The 17,335-nt window shown below is 46.8% G+C and overlaps 1 protein-coding gene across 1 annotated transcript in view; it reads right to left on the bottom strand.

Moving 5' to 3' along the window:
• The window catches only part of TBXAS1 (thromboxane A synthase 1), a 152,077-nt gene extending 148,743 nt beyond the window's left edge, over positions 1 to 3,334 (bottom strand). Inside the window, exon 1 of the mRNA XM_004430697.3 lies at positions 3,246 to 3,334. Within this exon, the coding sequence (XP_004430754.1) occupies positions 3,246 to 3,334 (89 nt within the window). The remainder of the gene's footprint in view (positions 1 to 3,245) is intronic.
• Between the last annotated feature and the right edge of the window lie 14,001 nt (positions 3,335 to 17,335).

Genomic DNA, 17,335 nt, shown 5'->3' with positions numbered 1-17,335 from the left:
GAGGAGTGGCTCTGATCTCTGTATACCCCAGTTCATGCTGCTCAGCCACATAACTGTCCATTTAAATGATCGTCATTGAGAAATTATGTCAAATGCAGTTTGGGGAAAACTATCAAAATATGCTATGCCTATTTTATGATGGACTCTTTTTAAATGAAATTAACTCTCCACTTAATAATTACGAAGTCTTTGTTAAGGACATGCCAAGATCTCTGCCCTGTAAGGTGAGTGGGGATACAAAAACAGCACACCTGCAACAGTAGACACCATTTTGGTACAAACTGAGAACACAATAGGCTTTCAGGAAAGGGGATGATTCCTGTGGGCAAAAGAATTAAGATTTGTACTGAGCTGTGAAGGCTAAGAGAAGAACCAGCAAGAAAAATACCAGCCAAGAATAGAGACTGGAATAGCCTTCAGCCAACATTTATTAGGCACTAACTATATGCTGGGCATTGTGAGAGAGATGGGGGGTGGTAAGAGATGAAAAGCAGCCCTGAGTGGGGGCTTATAAGTGCCTTGGGCAAACAGGAAAAGCTTCCCTGAGGAGATGCCCCTGAACTTAGCATTGAAGGAAGGAGAGGGGGAAGAGATTTCCAGCATAGAGCCTAGGAAGGACAGAGATGTGAGTGCATGCTGCCACGTAACCGTTCACAGAACTGCACACAGCACAGGGGGTCGGGGAGAGGGGGGCCGATGAGGCCACTGAAAGAGGCAGGAGCCAAACCCTAAGTCCTAGGTGCTGGGCTGGTGGATGTGTACTTCTTAATTTACCACCTTAAACCACATGCTAGGAGAACGGAAGTTTCCGGAATTGCAATGAGATATGAGACCTCACCCCTGCCTTGAAAGAACACACAGGCTGGTTGAAGAGGCAAGAAGTGCTCCTCATAATTTTCCCTCCTCAGAGTTTAGGCTCTCCGTGGCAATCTTACCTGGCCCAATGGCAGGGATAACTCTTAAAGGAAAGACTAAGGAGTTTGAATGTTCAGGACACGCCACCCTCCACAATTTCTCCTCAGGAGCAAGATGGCTGTAGGGGTCTCTCTACCTCCAGCTTTCCCTGAGCACCCCTCCCTCTCCCACATGGACCTCTCTAGAGAATGAAGTGGGAGGGAGGCCCTACCTCATTCAGACTGATGTCTGTTGCTCAGAGGCTACCCGGAGTCTTGCCTGGAAGAGGACGGTGGAGAGCCCAAGGATGGTTCCCTTGAGCTAGATCAAGGGATAGACCCAGAAGCACCATAGCCAGCCACAGCCACTCCCTCCTGCTGCATCCTCCCCTTCAGCATTATCTTCTCCAGACATAAGCTCCCCAGAACTTCCATGTCTGCCCCTGCCTTGAGTGTCTGATCCAGACCTCCTGTTTCCTGACCTTGTACCAGGACTTCACTCCATCCCTGGCACACATTAACAGATCAATAAATATTTTTGTGATAACAAGTGGAAGTCAGCCCTCACTTCCTCTTTACCACCTGTGGTTCATGCCTTTATCTAATCTCTGTGTCTTTGACCTGGGGTATTAATATGGCCCCAGGAAGAGATTACGACTGCACAGCCAATTTGCTAAATGGTGCAGTGTTATTGTCTGTGACTCTCTGATCAACGCTGATTGTAAACACCCAGTTACAGCAGCTTATCAGTCAGGACACACGCCCCTTTCCATGACCAGAGCAACATTAATGTCTGCAGTTCACTCATTCATTCATCAAACATTTATCAAGGCCATATTATATCATGCACTGAGCAGGGAGTTAAGAATACAGAAAGAGACAAAAAAGACAGAAACACAAGTGTAGAAAGGTGTGTAATAGAAACATTGATACTGTGAGACCACCGGGAGGACTCCGATGGAACTTGCTTTGAGAATCACAGAGCATAGCTATTGGTGAGAAATTAATATTAATAAGCACATTAATAAGAAATCTAAAATATGCCTAAAGCACTAAAGACTTCTTTTCCTCTGCGTTTAGGTTACATAGATGATGGTTAATTATAGTGGCTGATGTCTACTAAGCACCTACTACATGTCAGGCACTACTCCTATGCATCACTGAGCTCACTGAGATCAGTGAGCTCAGATTAATGGGATGGGGGGGTGGGGGGGGAGGGCCACCATTTGCTCCTGGTTTTGCATGTGGCTGATTTCAAGGTAGGATAAGCTACACTGAGAAAAGTTCAAAAGATAATTAAACTAGTTAAAAAGGAAAACGGCACTGGGACTGAAGCTGGGTTTCAGAGCCAATTTTCAAGAAGTAATTTCATCATCATATAACATCAAACGTGAATTCCATTTTCAGCTATGCAAATTCCAAAAGAATAATACCTCACATTTGCATAATGCTTGATGCTTTTCAAAGTGGTTTCCCAGTTATTAATCTAGAGGAGACTTTATTACCACCGGAAACATAAATTAAAATTCTGTTCAAACTCGAGTTCTCCATTATTTTTTCCACTTTCCCCTCAAAAACCAGAGCTGCCTAAATCCAGGTGCTTTTGATTGAGTGGGTAACTCTAATAAGTTTAACTACAGGGTGAATATGCATAAATGTCACATACTGTGGAGCCTTCGATCTGCAGACACAGGCCTTCAATCAAGCCAGACTTCGAAAAACCTCCTGTTGAATTAAAAAGTCACCGAGAGCTACTCTCAGTTCAAATCTGAGATCCTTTCAGGGTCTCAAACTTTGTGGGCTCTGCATACACCACGTTCGTCGGAATCCATTCCCTTCTAGCAAATGTTAGGAAATTAGTTCCACCTCTTTTTCCTTAAACCTACAGAAATCCCAGTGACTTCCCACAAAGTGGCTCATGATGCCCGACAGCTTCTATGTCTTTTTTGTTTTTAATGTACCATGAACCAAGAGGCTGAATCCACTGTAAATCCCAACATGAGGAGAGGGTCTTAGAAAAACGAGGTGAGAAGATATGACAGGGTACAAGATAATACTTCTACCCAAACCTTTCCAATTTGTTTCTTTTTCCATCTCTTTCAAACTTAATTATGTGTAGTGTTCTCAGTCACTGAATCACCAACCTTTCCTGACACCTCAATCTCATGCATTTTAGCAAAAGATTAACCTGGCTGTTTGCTTTTAATTCTGAAGCTGTGTTAATACTCAACTCCCTCTAGATTAGAAAAGAAGGAAAACACACTCCCACATACCCCACCTGGCTCCAGCAAGGCTCCAGGGCTGCCATTTCCGTCAATGTCACAGTCATTGGAACGTGCTGGCTGCACTTACCATTTCAGGAGGGCTAAGAGGACCACTGACAGAGCCGCTGTCACCATGAGGCCGTTCACTTCCAGTTGGAGAAACCTCAAGACTTCCATTCTTCCTCAGAGACCCTAGAGGGGTGGTCCTCCCAGAGGAAAGAGGGAGAGTGATTCCCCTGCTGTTATAGGAACCACAATCTGCAGAGGGAAGAAGGAATGCGAGACCAAGAAAACGTTACATCAAATGGGTCCCCAAAATGTGCTCTTTCTCAGAGTGTCTCCTTATAAAGAGGAAGGAAGAGGAGGGAAAAAGCAAAGGGTTTCAGTGTCAGGCAATGAATCAGCAACTTTATTTTCTCGATGACTGTACTGTCAATAAACATTTATGTTAACTTCCATGGGAAACAGCAGCAGACCTGGCCCCATGTTTGCTGAGAAACAAAATGGTTGCAACCATAGATTTCTATTCTGATAAGTGGGCCTTAAAGAAGAACTCCTCTCCAAAAAAAAAAAAAAAAAAAAAAAAAAATTAATTCATAATTAAATGGAGATATGGGTCAGGAGACTCTGAATGTCCCAGAAAAGTTTGGGGCCAGACATTAGCCTGATGAAAAACACTGGCTGCATTGAGGACATCCATCCCACAAAGTTCACTGATTCTTGGGGTCTAAGGAGTCTTCTGGGGTCACCGTGATCTTTGGTGACTGGCTGTTGGAACAGACCAAAATCTTGTCTCAGATCTGCACTCTCATCATGAGTTGGAGGGTTTCTTAAATGTCTGAATGCATATCCGTAGGCTTACGTCTGGGTCCTTTGTTCTAGCTCTGAGCTTATCTGATGAAAGTAGACTGAATCATTTTTTTTGCTTATAAGTCAGCATATTACACCTGTAGTCATGGGGAGGGTGTATCAGAGAGGAAATTGTTCACTCATTATGACGTTGTTCCATTCACTCAACATGTATGGAGACCAGACTGTGTGGTGAGTTTATGAACAGTGTTTGGAAAATAGAATTAGTCCTGGACTCTGGAAAATTTTCTCTGGGGAGAGACAGACAATAAACAGGTAGACAGATAAATAAGTAATTGCAAGTTGGGAACAGTGCTGTGAAGATCATGAACATGGAGCTGTGATCGAGAACAACTGGGGTGACCTGTAAGGGAGTGTTGTGGGGAAATGGATCTGAAGAAGAAGGCTTAAAGCTGAGATTCTCAGTTGAGGAGGTGTCCGTCATGTAAAGAGCCATGGGCAAAGCCTTCCAGGCAAAAGGGAGACAGAGATAAAGGCTCTAAGGTGAGCAGGAACTTCCCATGTTGTGGGAACTGGAAGGAGGCCAGTACTGCTGGAACACAGTGGGCCAGCCGGCGGAAGCAGCTGGGAAAAGGTGTAGACAGGGACAGAGGCCAGATAGCACAGAGCCACGGTGAGAAGCTTGGGCTTCGTTTTATGTGCCACTTAAGGTTTTAATATGGTTGTACTTACGTTTGTTAAAATCATTCTTGCTGCACATGAAGAATTCCTTGGAAGGGAGCAAGAAGAAAAGCAGGGAGGCCCCTTAGAAGACTATTGCATTCATCCCAAGATGAGGCTGCTCAGACTAGAGTAGGGATGGAAAGTGAAAAGAAGTAGATGAATTTGAAATATATTTTGGGGGTAGACTCTGCAGAATTTGCTGGTGGAGGGGCCTGAAAGGGAAACGGAAGGAGGGAACACGCCTGACTCCCAGGCTCCTGACTTGAGCTACAGGTGTCTAAGGGTGCCATTTACTGAGATGGGGAAGATGGGGAATTACTGGGAAAATCAAGAGTTCAGTTTTGGTCTTGTTAAGTTTGAGATGGTTGGAAGACATCTGGTTGGAGCTGTCAAGTCAGAGAGGAGTCTTGGCTGAAAATATAAATAATAATTATAATTAATAATGACACTGCCATTTATGGAGTACTTACTATGTGCTAATTACTATTCTAGGAGTGTTCATATGTGTTAACTCATTTAATCCTCATAAACAACCCTCTGAGGTAAAGCTTATTAACCCCATTTTATAGAAGAAGAAGTTGAGGCATGGAATATATGACTCCAAAGCCCATTCTCTTAACAAAAGATTATATTCAAACATGGAAGGCCAATATGCAATATTCAGTACAATAATACCAACATACAAATAGTATTTAAATCCAGAGGAATAGATGAGCTCCAGCCACAAATAACATAGTGAACCACACAGCTACCAAGTACCTTCCCAGTACTTCCCTTTTCTCTGACCATTTGCCCTGTCTCCCTGTTTTGCATTCCTACTAAGGTGTCCCCCAACAGTTTCACCCCATCTGGACCCAAGTGCACCAGGCTCCAGCCCAGCCCTTTCGGGCTTCCCCTCCCCTCTCATGTGCTTTGGCTCCTTTGTCCCATTGGATCAGTACCACACTGAGATGTTAATGCATCTGCGTCTTCCCCTTCACAAAACAGAGTTGCACTTCAATAAGGGGCATCTGAAATATGATATTGGAGCCACTGTGTGGGGTGTGGGAGGATAGCAAGCTGGTGTGGAGAGAGCAAGTTCATCATGGCCACAGATTCAGAGTTGGAAGGACTTCAGATATTACTTAGACCGGTGTATGTATCAGAAAGTTGCTCAGAAAAAACTTTTTCTAAGATTCCAAGGTGAAATAAATGTGGGAAATGCTGGTGTAAGCATCGATAAGGAAGTTTGTTTCCTGAAAGACCTCTCAGAGCCTTTAACCCGCGAATGTGCACTGGGAAGCTCCAAGAGTGGGATGCAGAGAGCAGCATTTCCTAAGTGTATTTGACTGCAGAATCCTTCTTAAAGCAACATTTATTAACGCATCCAGAATGTAGTGTTCTTAGGAACGTGCTTTGAGAAATGTTGACCAAGCCCAACTCTTATTTACAGGAGAGGAAACGGAAACCCAGAAAGGGAAAGCAACTCGTACAAAGTCCCATTGCTGCCTGGTGATAGAGCCCAGGTCTCCCATCTCTCTTTCTAGGCTCTGTGTCTAGAATATGCTCCTCACGTCACCCATGGACGTGTCACCCATGCACCATGTGCAGGTCCCGCCCTGTTCATGGTGAACAGGGAAAGTTGGTGGCCAACTCAGAGATGTCTGACTTTCTTGAGAGGTTGCCAGCTCCCCTAGTGACACTGAGTCCACTCATTCATTCCTCCAACTAATATTTTCAGAGCCCTTCCTGTGTGATTTGTGATTTGTGGAAGCTGTAAATGCCGTGGAGAGACCATCGCACCCTTTCTACACTCGCCTCAGAGCAGAGATAACACTCAGTGAACTGTGGACGGTAGATTAACCGGAATGGAGTGGAAGGGTCAGATATGAGAGAGATTATGGATTTTCATCAGGAGAGTAACATTATTAAGGATGTGTTACAATTTTATATGTATGATGCAATCCAGGGACAATCTGGCCAAGGTTTTTCCGGGATGAAGGGCAGACTGTTGCCGTGATATTTACCATAATTAAACATGAGGCCTTTAACTATTCTCTGGATATTTTCTTTTAAATATGTATCTATTAAAAACAATCAACTCTACAGAACTGTATAGAAAATATCCTATAATCCCAACTCCCAGAGACAAACTCTGTTAACAAATTAATGTATATCCTCCTATATCTTTTTTTGCATATATACAGACATAGGTGTATTTTTAGTTTTTATAAAAACGGGATCATGATATCCATGCCATTCTGCAACTGGCCTTTTTCACTTAGCGTATCATGAATAGCTCTGCATGTTCACCCCTGGAGACACACGTCATTTGCTACTTAGGATGCCACTGTACGGATGTGTTGTAATTCGCTTAGCCCATCTTCTACTGAATGCCATTTGAGTTGTTTCTAGGTTTTCCCAACTACACATGAGGCTGCAGTGAACATCCTTGAACATGTCACGATGGCCTTGTGTGAGGCTATCCTGAGCAACATTCTTAGAAGTGGAATTGCTGGGCCCAAAGATGTGCATTTCAAAAATGCTGGTAGGGGCTGCCCTCCATTAAGGCCGTTTCGATTTCCCCTCCCTCAAGCTGTGGCTTGAGGTACCCATTTACCCTACTTGGTAGGACACCCCCCCGGGGCTTTTCCCCTCTGTCTCAACCCACTTCAAGTCTACCTTTTTTTTCTCCTACATCCAGGCAGACACCTCCCCCAGAGTTGAGTCAACTGTTTTGACTTAAGTCTTGTGTTTCTTTTTAAAGCTTTCACTCCATAAATTCTGTGGTATTTCCTCCATGTTCCCTGTGTTTAAAAACTGCCTGTGCAGATGTCTAAGCGGTGCCTTCCTCCTCTGCCGAAGGTTCCCAGCTGGCCTGCGTGAAGCCTGATGTCTCTGGCTAGCTTTGAGGCATGGGGCATGTTCTCTCTGCCACGCAGGACCACCAGTAAGGGACAGTCGGGCTTACTCAGCACCAAAGAAGTTCAAAGAACGTTTACATATCACTTCATTTCAGCCTCGGAGCAACCTGGGGTGTAGGTGAGCAGGACTTTTCATTCCTAGGTTCCAAGCTAAAGAAACTGGAACTCAGAGATGTTACGTGACTGTCTGAAATCATACGTTTAATAAATTCTAGAGGCCAGGCTCAAGCCCTAATCGTCTGGCTTTAAACCCAGTGTTTTTCCCACTAAATCTAAAGTCACATCTTGGTTTAAATAATAGTTGACCAAGCCAGCCCACGGTTGTGCTATAGTTTATTTTTATGTTTACCCCGCTGGGGTGCAGAGTTGCTGCAGTTAAGGAAGATGAGGGATGGTGTGTGCCTGTGAGCTGCTTTATGTCCTTGCAGAAGACACTAGGGCCCCTTTCGGGAGGCTGAAAACCTCAGCTAGCCCCAAGTCAGCCCAGTCTCCTCAACATCGTCCGATATCTTAGGGGCTCTTTGTCTAGTTTCTGAGAACATGAGGTCAGATTAGCAGGGCTCATCCATTCCTTCATTCTTTCAGTCGACAAACATTCATTGAACAATTGCTAGGCACTAGGCACCAGGAGTAGAATCCCAACATACAAGACTCAGGTCTTGTCACCTAGGAACTCAGCTTTTAGGATAGGGAAGCAGACATGTAAACACCTAAGTACCATCAGTGTTATAGGTACTAGGACATGAATACGTACAGGGCACAGAGGGAGCAAAGATAGGAGGAAGGAGATTGGTAAAAGGTTTGAACAGATGCCACCTGAGCTTAGACTGGACAGATGACTTCACCAAGCAGATGAGAGTAGGACAGATGTGCTTGGAGAGGGAGCACAGCTAACACTCGCTCCAAGGCATGGGAAGCTGGGGGTGAGGGTGGACGAGGGGAGATACTCAGAGGCCAAGTCACGTAAGGCATTGTGGGCCAGGCCAAGGAGTTTACGCTGTATTCTAGGATCAGTGGGAAGCCAGAGTAGGACCTAAAATTGAGCAGCAAGATGATTAGATTTGCTTTAGGAAATATCCCTCAGGAGGCAGATTGGGTAGGTTGTACCTGAGATGGGAAGCCCAGCAAAGAGGCTGCTGGTCATCTAGGTAAGAGATGATGGCCTGAATACAGCAGTAGACCTGGTGGTGGGGACGAGAGGACTGGGTTTTGAGATTACTGGGAAGGCAGACTCAACATTGATTGAGTGTGGGGAAGATGGGGGGAGCCGAGGATAACTCCCCAATTTCTGGCTCCCTTGACTGAGCCCATGTGGTGCCATACACCACAAGAAGGACTTGGGAGAAGGAAGAAGTGGAGGGAAATTACTGAGCATGCTGAGCCCCTGGTGGCCACACCGGTAAAGACGCTCGGGAGGCAGCCAGACTTGGAGAGGGCAGGAGAGAAATCTGAAGTAGGGAGATAGTCTTAGTTCTGAAGGCCATCTGCATGTGGGTGGGGCAAAGCCATGAGGATAAAATTGGCCACAGAGAACAGATAGAGTGCTGAGAATGGAACACAGGAAAGAACACTAGCAAGAGCAGCCTTGCAGGGGAGGGGCAAAGAGGAGCCTAAAAAGGGACTGAGGAGGGATGGTCCGAGAGAGAGAGCAGGAAAACCAGCAGAGGGGCCCTATGTTAGTGCTTAAGGACACGGCTTTTTCTTTTCAAATGACCTGAGTTCAGTTCCAGCCACTTTCAGTTCTCTAGCTTGGATGGTCTTGAAAAGCTGTTTAACCTCTCCGAGCCTCGGTTTCTCGTCTGTAAAGTGGGGATACTTCACAGGATTGTTGTGAGGAAAATGACGTGCCCGTGTAGCATGCTCTGCAGAGCTCGGACACACAGTAAGCACTTGTACATGTGGTCTGTCGTTGTTCTCACCGAAGCCACAGGCGGACAGTTGTAAGAAGCAGGAAATGAACAAGGATGTGAACATTACAGAAGCCGAGGGAGGTGGTTACTGAAGTGTCTTTGGATTTGGCAATTCGGTCATTACAGCACCCCCCTCCCCCCGAATGGCTTTGGTGAAGTGGTGGGTGTGGAGAGACAGAACTAGAGAAAAGGAGGTTTAGAATGGACTGCTTTCAACCTTCTCCGTCCGTCTCTTTGGCCCCATGGCTGAGACGTGGGAGAAGACATAGGTTTGGACTGGCTGGAGTAGAATTTCCAGGTGCCACTGTTTGTGGGCCACATGAGGCGAGAACATCTCCCGCGTTAGGAGACCTGCAGGAGACGACAGCCATCCGTGTGTGTTTCCCGTCCTGTGATAAGGACAGAACTCTCTCTTCGTGTAGGGGTTGCCATGGAGATGTCGATGGGTTCATAAACAGTTTTAAGGTCTATGTCAAATCTTGATTTTGTGTTGGCTGTGAGGGCAGAGACCATATTTTATATATTGTACAACCGCACCGCCTGTCACACTGCAATTTTATATCCTCCCTTGGCTTTAATTAACATCCACAGGCTGATCACTCCCAAATCTCTTCTCTCCAGTGCAGCTCTCCTTCCTGAGTTTCAGAAATGTCCAGCTGCCCACTGGACCTCTTTCCTCAAATCTCCCACAGATCCCATAGATTCAAAATGTCTAAACCTAGACTCATCATGCAGCCCCCTTCCTCTACCTAACCTCCTCATCCATGTCCCAAGTTCTCTGGCTCAGTAAATCCTTCCACTCAGCTCCCAAGTCAGAAACTTGGGCTCATCCTTGACTCTTCCTTCTCTCCCAGCCCCCCATCTCCACATCTGGGTAACCAGCAAGCCCTGTTGGTTCTGCCTAAGATCTACTTAGAGACTGAAGATCTACTAAGTCTCTCTCCTTCTGGCCACTACTCCCTTCATCCGTTCATTCTTTCATTCATTCCACTTCATTTCATTGGTTCAATAAATGTATCGGCATCTACTCTGTGTTAGATGCTATTCTAGGCAATGGGAATACACTGGGGCAACGAACAAGCTAGTTTTCTGAACTCATAGAACTGTATCTCAAGAGGGATCCACCCAAATCACAGCTCCACGATCTCTTATTAGATTGCAACAGTCTCCTAGCAGCCTCCCTGCCTCTCGTTCATTCATCAGCATTTACTTGTTGAGTTCTGATAGGCACCTGGCACTGTGCTGGGTGTGCCTGAAGAATGTAGAGAAGACCAGCATGGCTGGGAAGGCCCTGAGCAAGGGGAAATGCAAGACTGGATGATGTAGAAGGATTGGCAGGGGTCCACACACCTAAGACCTAGTGGGCAACGTGAAAAATGTACTATTTCCTTCCAAAGGGAAAGGGGAGCCGTGAAAGGAAGGGCTTTAAGCAGGAGAGTGACATGGTTCTGTCTAGGCCAACTATATCCAGTCTGGTTTCGTTATTAAAATGAGTATGGAGCTCATCAGATGATGGCCTAACATCCGCATGCCAGCGTCATCCAGGTGCCCCGGCCACACAGTGAGGACACTGAAGCAGTGCTGCCATTGAGACCTTGGCTGCATGCGTCATCAGGAGGCGGGAAATGGCCTTCTCAACTACAGGCTGCTTTTGACCCTAATCAGACATGGCCCATCCTATTTCCTTCACATTTCAGCCTCTCTGTCAGTTTATGTCACCCATGATCTCAGCTTGTCAGATGTTGGCACTTTCTAAATTGTCATCGAATCTCTCCTGGCCCTGCTCATGGCTGAATGTGACTACATGTTGATGGTTGGGCATAGTTCTGCTTATGAATGTGGAGAGTCAGCAGATGGTTTGACTGCCTTAAGGCAAGTCTTGGACCTTCCAGGCAAGCTAGTGCCCAGAATAGCCATTTTTCACCTCCCAGTCGTTGGGGCGGGACAGGCATTGCTGAGACAGACCGCACGCCCAGAAAGTAGAGTTCAGAAGCCACGGTCTCACAGCAGATTGCAATGGTATTTCAGGCAAGTTGTCAGCAGCACGAAGTCCCAACACAGAGTCAGGAGGGCACTGTGACATATGCATGGGGCCCAATAATAGGGAATCCCAAAGCAGAAGATAATCAGAAGTTTTGGCAGCGGCTGCCTTCAAGGAAATGTGTATGTCAGTGGGTATTAGGATCCCAATCTCCAGAACAGCAATATGGAAATAAGAATTGAGTCTTGGGGGGAAGAATGGATAGAATAAGTGTTGTAACAAGGAGTCCCCCAAATCTCAAGGGCTTAACATGATAGAATTCTATTTCTCACTCACCTAACAGTCCAAATGTGGGCATTCAGTGGGCAGCCTTCCACGCAGTGGTTTGGGAAGTCAGGCTCCTTCGATCTTGTGAGTCCGCCATCTACTAACCCTCAGATGCCTCTGCTGGATCATCTGCAACCAGCTGGCAAATGGGAAAAAGAAAAGAGGAAAAGAGTGTGAAGAAGGTCAAGCCTGGAAGTGGCTTAAACACTCCCAGCCTCATTTCCTTAGCCAGAATTCAGACACGGGCCACACCTGCCTGCAAAGGAGGCTGAGAAATGGAGAGGGCCCAGGAGGTAAAAGAAACAAGTTTGGCAAACACATAGCATTCCTGCTACAGGTAGGGTCCCATCCTGGGTATGTTCTCAATCCAACAACTCCTACATAGGAAACAAGGCACTAGAACAGGGCGGATGGTGGCAACTGAGGCCCCTCCAAACGCCAAAGCCCGGTAGTCAGTTCTGGAATCAGGGATAAAGAGAGTTCAGCCTTTAAGATGACGAGATGCTGACATCTGACCCGGTTTTCCCAGCTCTCCCCCCAGGAGGCTGAGCCTCCTTCCCAAAGCCCTAGCTGCTAGCTGGAGTTCTGCTCTAAATTCACCGCCAGGAGCCTGCCCTCAGCTCCGTGGAGCCATTGGAGCCATCCATGTGTGATGCTCATCAAGACACAACTAGACTGGATGCGTCCACCCAACTAGACCCTCTTAGAATATGATGTGACTTGAATCAGCCTCAATTCTTCACACGCCAGTGGACAATGTGAATCAGAAATATTTGCTCTGCCTGAAGAAGTCAACCTTGTACCTTGAACATTTTGTCAAGCCCCTGTCTTTTGAGGTCCCAGCCTGCCTTATACCTGTGCCCACCTGAGTTATGACAGGCCCTATGTCATCCTATAGCCTCACCCTTCCCTAACAGGCCAAATTCCTCCCTGTGCATTTTCAGGACTTAGGCTAGATGTCACCTCCTCAAGGAAGCCCTCCAGGACCACCCATGATGATGAGTTGTACGTCCATGTCCTGCCATGGCACCTCAAGTTTTCTCCATTGAAGTTGCCTGACTAATTGTATGTCTACACTCTAGATGTAAGCTTTTTGAGAACAGAGACTGTGTCTGATTCCACAATGTATCCCCAGTGGCTGGGAGAAAGCCTGCTTGTCACTCAGTAGGTGTTCATGAAATCTTTGTTGAATGAATGAATGTACTTCTGCCTGTGTTTCAGGTAGCAGCCACCAGATGGCAACAGTGCTCTTTGGGTCACGAAGGTAAGTGGTAATGCTCTTTGTGCCAGAACACCTGAAATAAACTGAGATTTGTTCCCAGGATCCAAGCACTTGGTTAATTTTCTATAAAATATATGTTTATTGAAATAACCACAAAAATCATTTCTCAAGCTAGACTTTGTAAGAAATATTTGTTGTTAGCGCCGTGGGAGTGGATTCTGACTCCTAGCGACTCTGTACAGCAGAGTGGAACCCTGCTGGGTCTTTTTGCACCATCCTCTCACCTTCCAGCACTCTGGAAGATAATTAGGTCATGCTCCACTGCTGTTCATAGGGTTTTCATGGTCAATTTTTTCAGAAGTGGGTGGCAGGTCCTTCTTCCTAGTCTGGAAGCTCCACTGAAACCCGTCCACCATGGATGACCCCGCTGGTATTTGAAATACTGATGGCATAGCTTTCAGCATCACAGCAACATGCAGCCACCACAGTAGGACAACCAACAGACGGGTGGTGTGGTTCCCTGACCGAGAAACAAACTCAGGCCGGATGGTAAGAGCGCCGAATCTTAACCACTAGACCACCAGGGCTGGCTTCTAAGAAAAATATACCAAGTGAAATACCATAAAGAAAGGAAGAGGTGCAGAGAAAGCACCATTGAGTCCTTGAGTCCTTGGTACCATTCTCCATGTGGTCTCGGGATGGTACTACTTAACTCCAAGACGCGAGAGCATCCATTCGGACTCCTGAGCATTTGAATTTTCTGAAGCTGTCCCAGCCTGACACCCTTGTGGCTGTCTTAACTGTTTGGGGTTCACTGGCTCTAATTTTACTTGCTTATCTTATCAGGGTTTTACCAGTAGACCAGTTTGGCTGGAGCAGAGGGTTCATGAAGGACGCTAGTGAGAGATAAGGTTGGAGTGGTAGGGAGGGGCCAACGGGAGGAGGCCTCTGGATTCCAGGCTGAGGAGTGTGGACTTTATCCCACACGCAATTGAGAAGCTGGCAAAGATTCCCGTGGCACGCAAATGTGTGCGTGCCTGTGTGGGCAGGTGTGCATGAGTGGAAGGGTGTGGAATGGGGAGGGATTCTGATTCAGTAGGACATGTACCGAATGGTGTTGAGAAGGACAGATGATGGGGGCACATGGGGGGTACTGAAGCAGGGGAGACCCCCTGGGAGGCCACTGCAGGAATCTAGAAAGGAGGGTGAGGCGTGAGACAAGCGGAGGACATGGATGGCGGATATCTGGATGAATTCAGGAGATGTTCTGTTGGTAGAACAACTGGAATATTTGATGACTGATTGGGACGGAGAGGGAGAGAGGAAGCCCCACCATTGGACTAAACCCTGACTGTGCAAATTAGAAAAACGTCTTCCCCAGGACACTTTTCTTCTACCTGCCGTAAGATTGTCTACAAAGCTCCTGGGTGAATAGCGCCCCTGGAGTTAGTTATTCCATGCCCATCCCGCTCCACAGCAGCCCTGCAAGGACGACTCCAAGGTTCCAAGCCTGGGTGCGGGAGACGGGGGTCGTGTTTCTGAGATAAATGGGGACGATGGAGGGAGAGCTGTTTTTAAGAGGAGCATCCCGAGTTTCATGCATCTCTGGTGCAGCAATTCTCGAACTGTAGCGGGCGTCAGGCACACGTGGAAGGGCTTGCTAAAACACAGATTGCTGGGCCCCACCATCAGAGTGTCTGATTCGGTAGGTCAGGTCTGGGGCCTGAGAATTTGCATTTCTACCAAATTCCCAGGTGATGCTAACGCTGCTGCTGCAAGACCACTCTCTGAGAATGGCGCTTCTGGACCCTAGCTCTGCATTTAGAAGCACCGCGGAGGGCCGGCCCAGTGGCTTAGCGGTTAAGTGCGCGCGCTCCGCTACTGGTGGCTGGGGTTCGGATCCATGCTGAGGCCGTGTCCCACATACAGCAACTAGAAGGATGTGCAACTATGACATACAACTATCTACTGGGGCTTTGGGGGAAAAAAAGGAGGAAGATTGGCAATGGATGTTAGCTCAGAGCTGGTCTTCCTCAGCAAAAATAGGAGGATCGGCATGGATGTTAGCTCAGGGCTGATCTTCCTCACAAAAAAAAAAAAAAAAAAAAAAAACACTGTGGAGATTTTTTTAAATGCTTTAAGGCAGAGCCCTACCCAAACCAAATGCATCAGAATCCAGGTAAAAGAATGTCTCCAAGAGGGTTTTCCCTCCACCTACATGTTAGATTCAAAGACAGCACCTCTGTGGACACCTCAGGCCTGAAGATGCTTCTGTATTTCAGCTGCAGTGTATTACCAAATTCTTTGGTTTCTATTTATGAATTTCTCCCATTTTGTCTCGAACACTCTCCTCTTTCCCTAGGAGAGGCTTCCACTTCTCCCCTTTCCCTGATGGGAGTACCAAACTGGCCAGAATTGTCCAATCTTCCCTAAGAATCAATGCGAACTGTTTCAAACTGGGTTCTTTCACGCTAAAGTTGTCACTTTGCCTTTTCTGGACCTTATTCCAGAAATAGGTATTCTGCATTTCCCGTGGTGAGACATGTCTGCTTCCTGCAGGCCTGCTCACCTGCTAAAGGAGGGCTACCCCTTCCCCTGGCTCCTTCTCTGACGTGACCTTCTCGCACCACAGCCCTGGTCTCACCCCTGCCCTTTACAGCCACCCAACTATTTGGACAACGTCTGTCATATCTCCCAGTAGGATTATTTGAGCTTCTGCAGGAATTAAGAGAAGAAGTGTGTCCTTTCTCACAATATGGTAGTGGAAAGATGAGGTAACATAAGGTGTGTGTGGGATAGAAGTAAATATGGGTCTGAAATCCCACATAATTACATAATGGAGAGGGACTGCCAAGGTAAATTAATAAGAAAACAGTTGGGTGATGTTTAGCAACAAAGTCAGTTGGGGTGTGTTATTCCCTGCTTCTGCTTTGTCGAATGAGCCATGAATTAGAAAAATACGTCTTAAAAGAGGCAACCTTTTGATGGAAGTGATTGTTCTGTCTGCTTGGTGAGGGTACCTAGAAACTAGGAAAATTGCCAAGGTGAGGCCTGGGAGCTACCTGGGGGCTCCTCTATCCATGGCTGCTTTGCTGAACACCTCCCCATCTGTCTGTCCATCCTGTCTTTCTGTCTGTCCTGCTGCCTGTGCTCCTTTCACAGCCTGGGAACAGCAGGGCCAGAGTTCTCATCTCAAACTCACAGTCCTAATGTCTGCCTTAAATTCGCGTTCTCTTACATCAAAACACCTGGATGGCAAAATTGAGATTCAAGTCACGTTCATTGTCAGTATCATGTAGACAGCTCTCCTTCTCCCAAAAAGTTTTGTAAATTGGTCAAGCCAGTTTGGATTTGAGACAGGACCTAGGCTCATTCCTGGGGTCGGAGGAGCCAGCACGCCTTCACCATTCTGAAAACACTCTAGAACATCCTGTAAGTGAGCGGCTCAGGGACAGGGGCTAGGAGAGGAGGAGAGAGGAGAGAAGTGCCCTGTGCTCAGGGAGCTTGCCACTCAGTGACCCAGGACACCAGACTCCAGTCAAGACCACGGGATGCAGAGTCTGTGTGAGGACTCCAGGTCAGTGCCAAGAATCATCTTCTTTGGAAAAGTCTGGAAAGTCACAACCTTTGGGAAACCAAGGAGAGACTCCAGGCACTGAGTCTAGCCTTCCACTTTCATAGCATCCCTGGCACCTAGTCAACTGGTCTCTGCTTGAATTCCTCCAATTCTGGGGAGCTCACTTCCTTGTAAAGCAGCCCTTCTCTTGTTGCCCAGCTCCAGAACCTGTGTCACATTTCTCCAAGGCCATATTTTCCCACCTGTACCAGGACTCCCACATCTGTTCTTTTATCTGATAGTAACAACCACCCTGTGATTTAGGCAGGACCATAGAGTGTCCACTTGACCAAGCAGTTATGCTCAGGCTCGGCCAGGTTCGGTGAACCTTGGCAAAGACAAGACCTGAGACCACTCAACTCTTGGCCCAATGGTGTTTTCATCATACAGCTCTGCCATCATGTTGAGAGCAGTCCAGAGTCCAGCTTTCTGAATCTTAAATGTACCACACCAGCTAACCTTCCCAACAAACCTGAGTGAGAAGATGAGGGTTGGAAGTATGTGCTCCAGACTTTCTGCCTTTGTGAAGCACAAACCGATTGCCCAGGCCATGGGTTAAGTCGATCAGGAAGTGAGCTAAGAGTCAAAGGGAAGCCTGCACTTCACAATGCTAGGTAGAGATATGGAGTCAGAGGCTATTTCTTTCTGCTTAGATGATTTTTCTGTGGTGAAGGGATGACACCATC

The sequence above is a fragment of the Ceratotherium simum genome, chromosome 1 (assembly GCF_057802395.1).
Source record: "Ceratotherium simum simum isolate JZ-2026a chromosome 1, ASM5780239v1, whole genome shotgun sequence".
NCBI lineage: Eukaryota > Metazoa > Chordata > Mammalia > Perissodactyla > Rhinocerotidae > Ceratotherium > Ceratotherium simum.
This window is presented reverse-complemented; position numbering and strand designations above follow the sequence as displayed.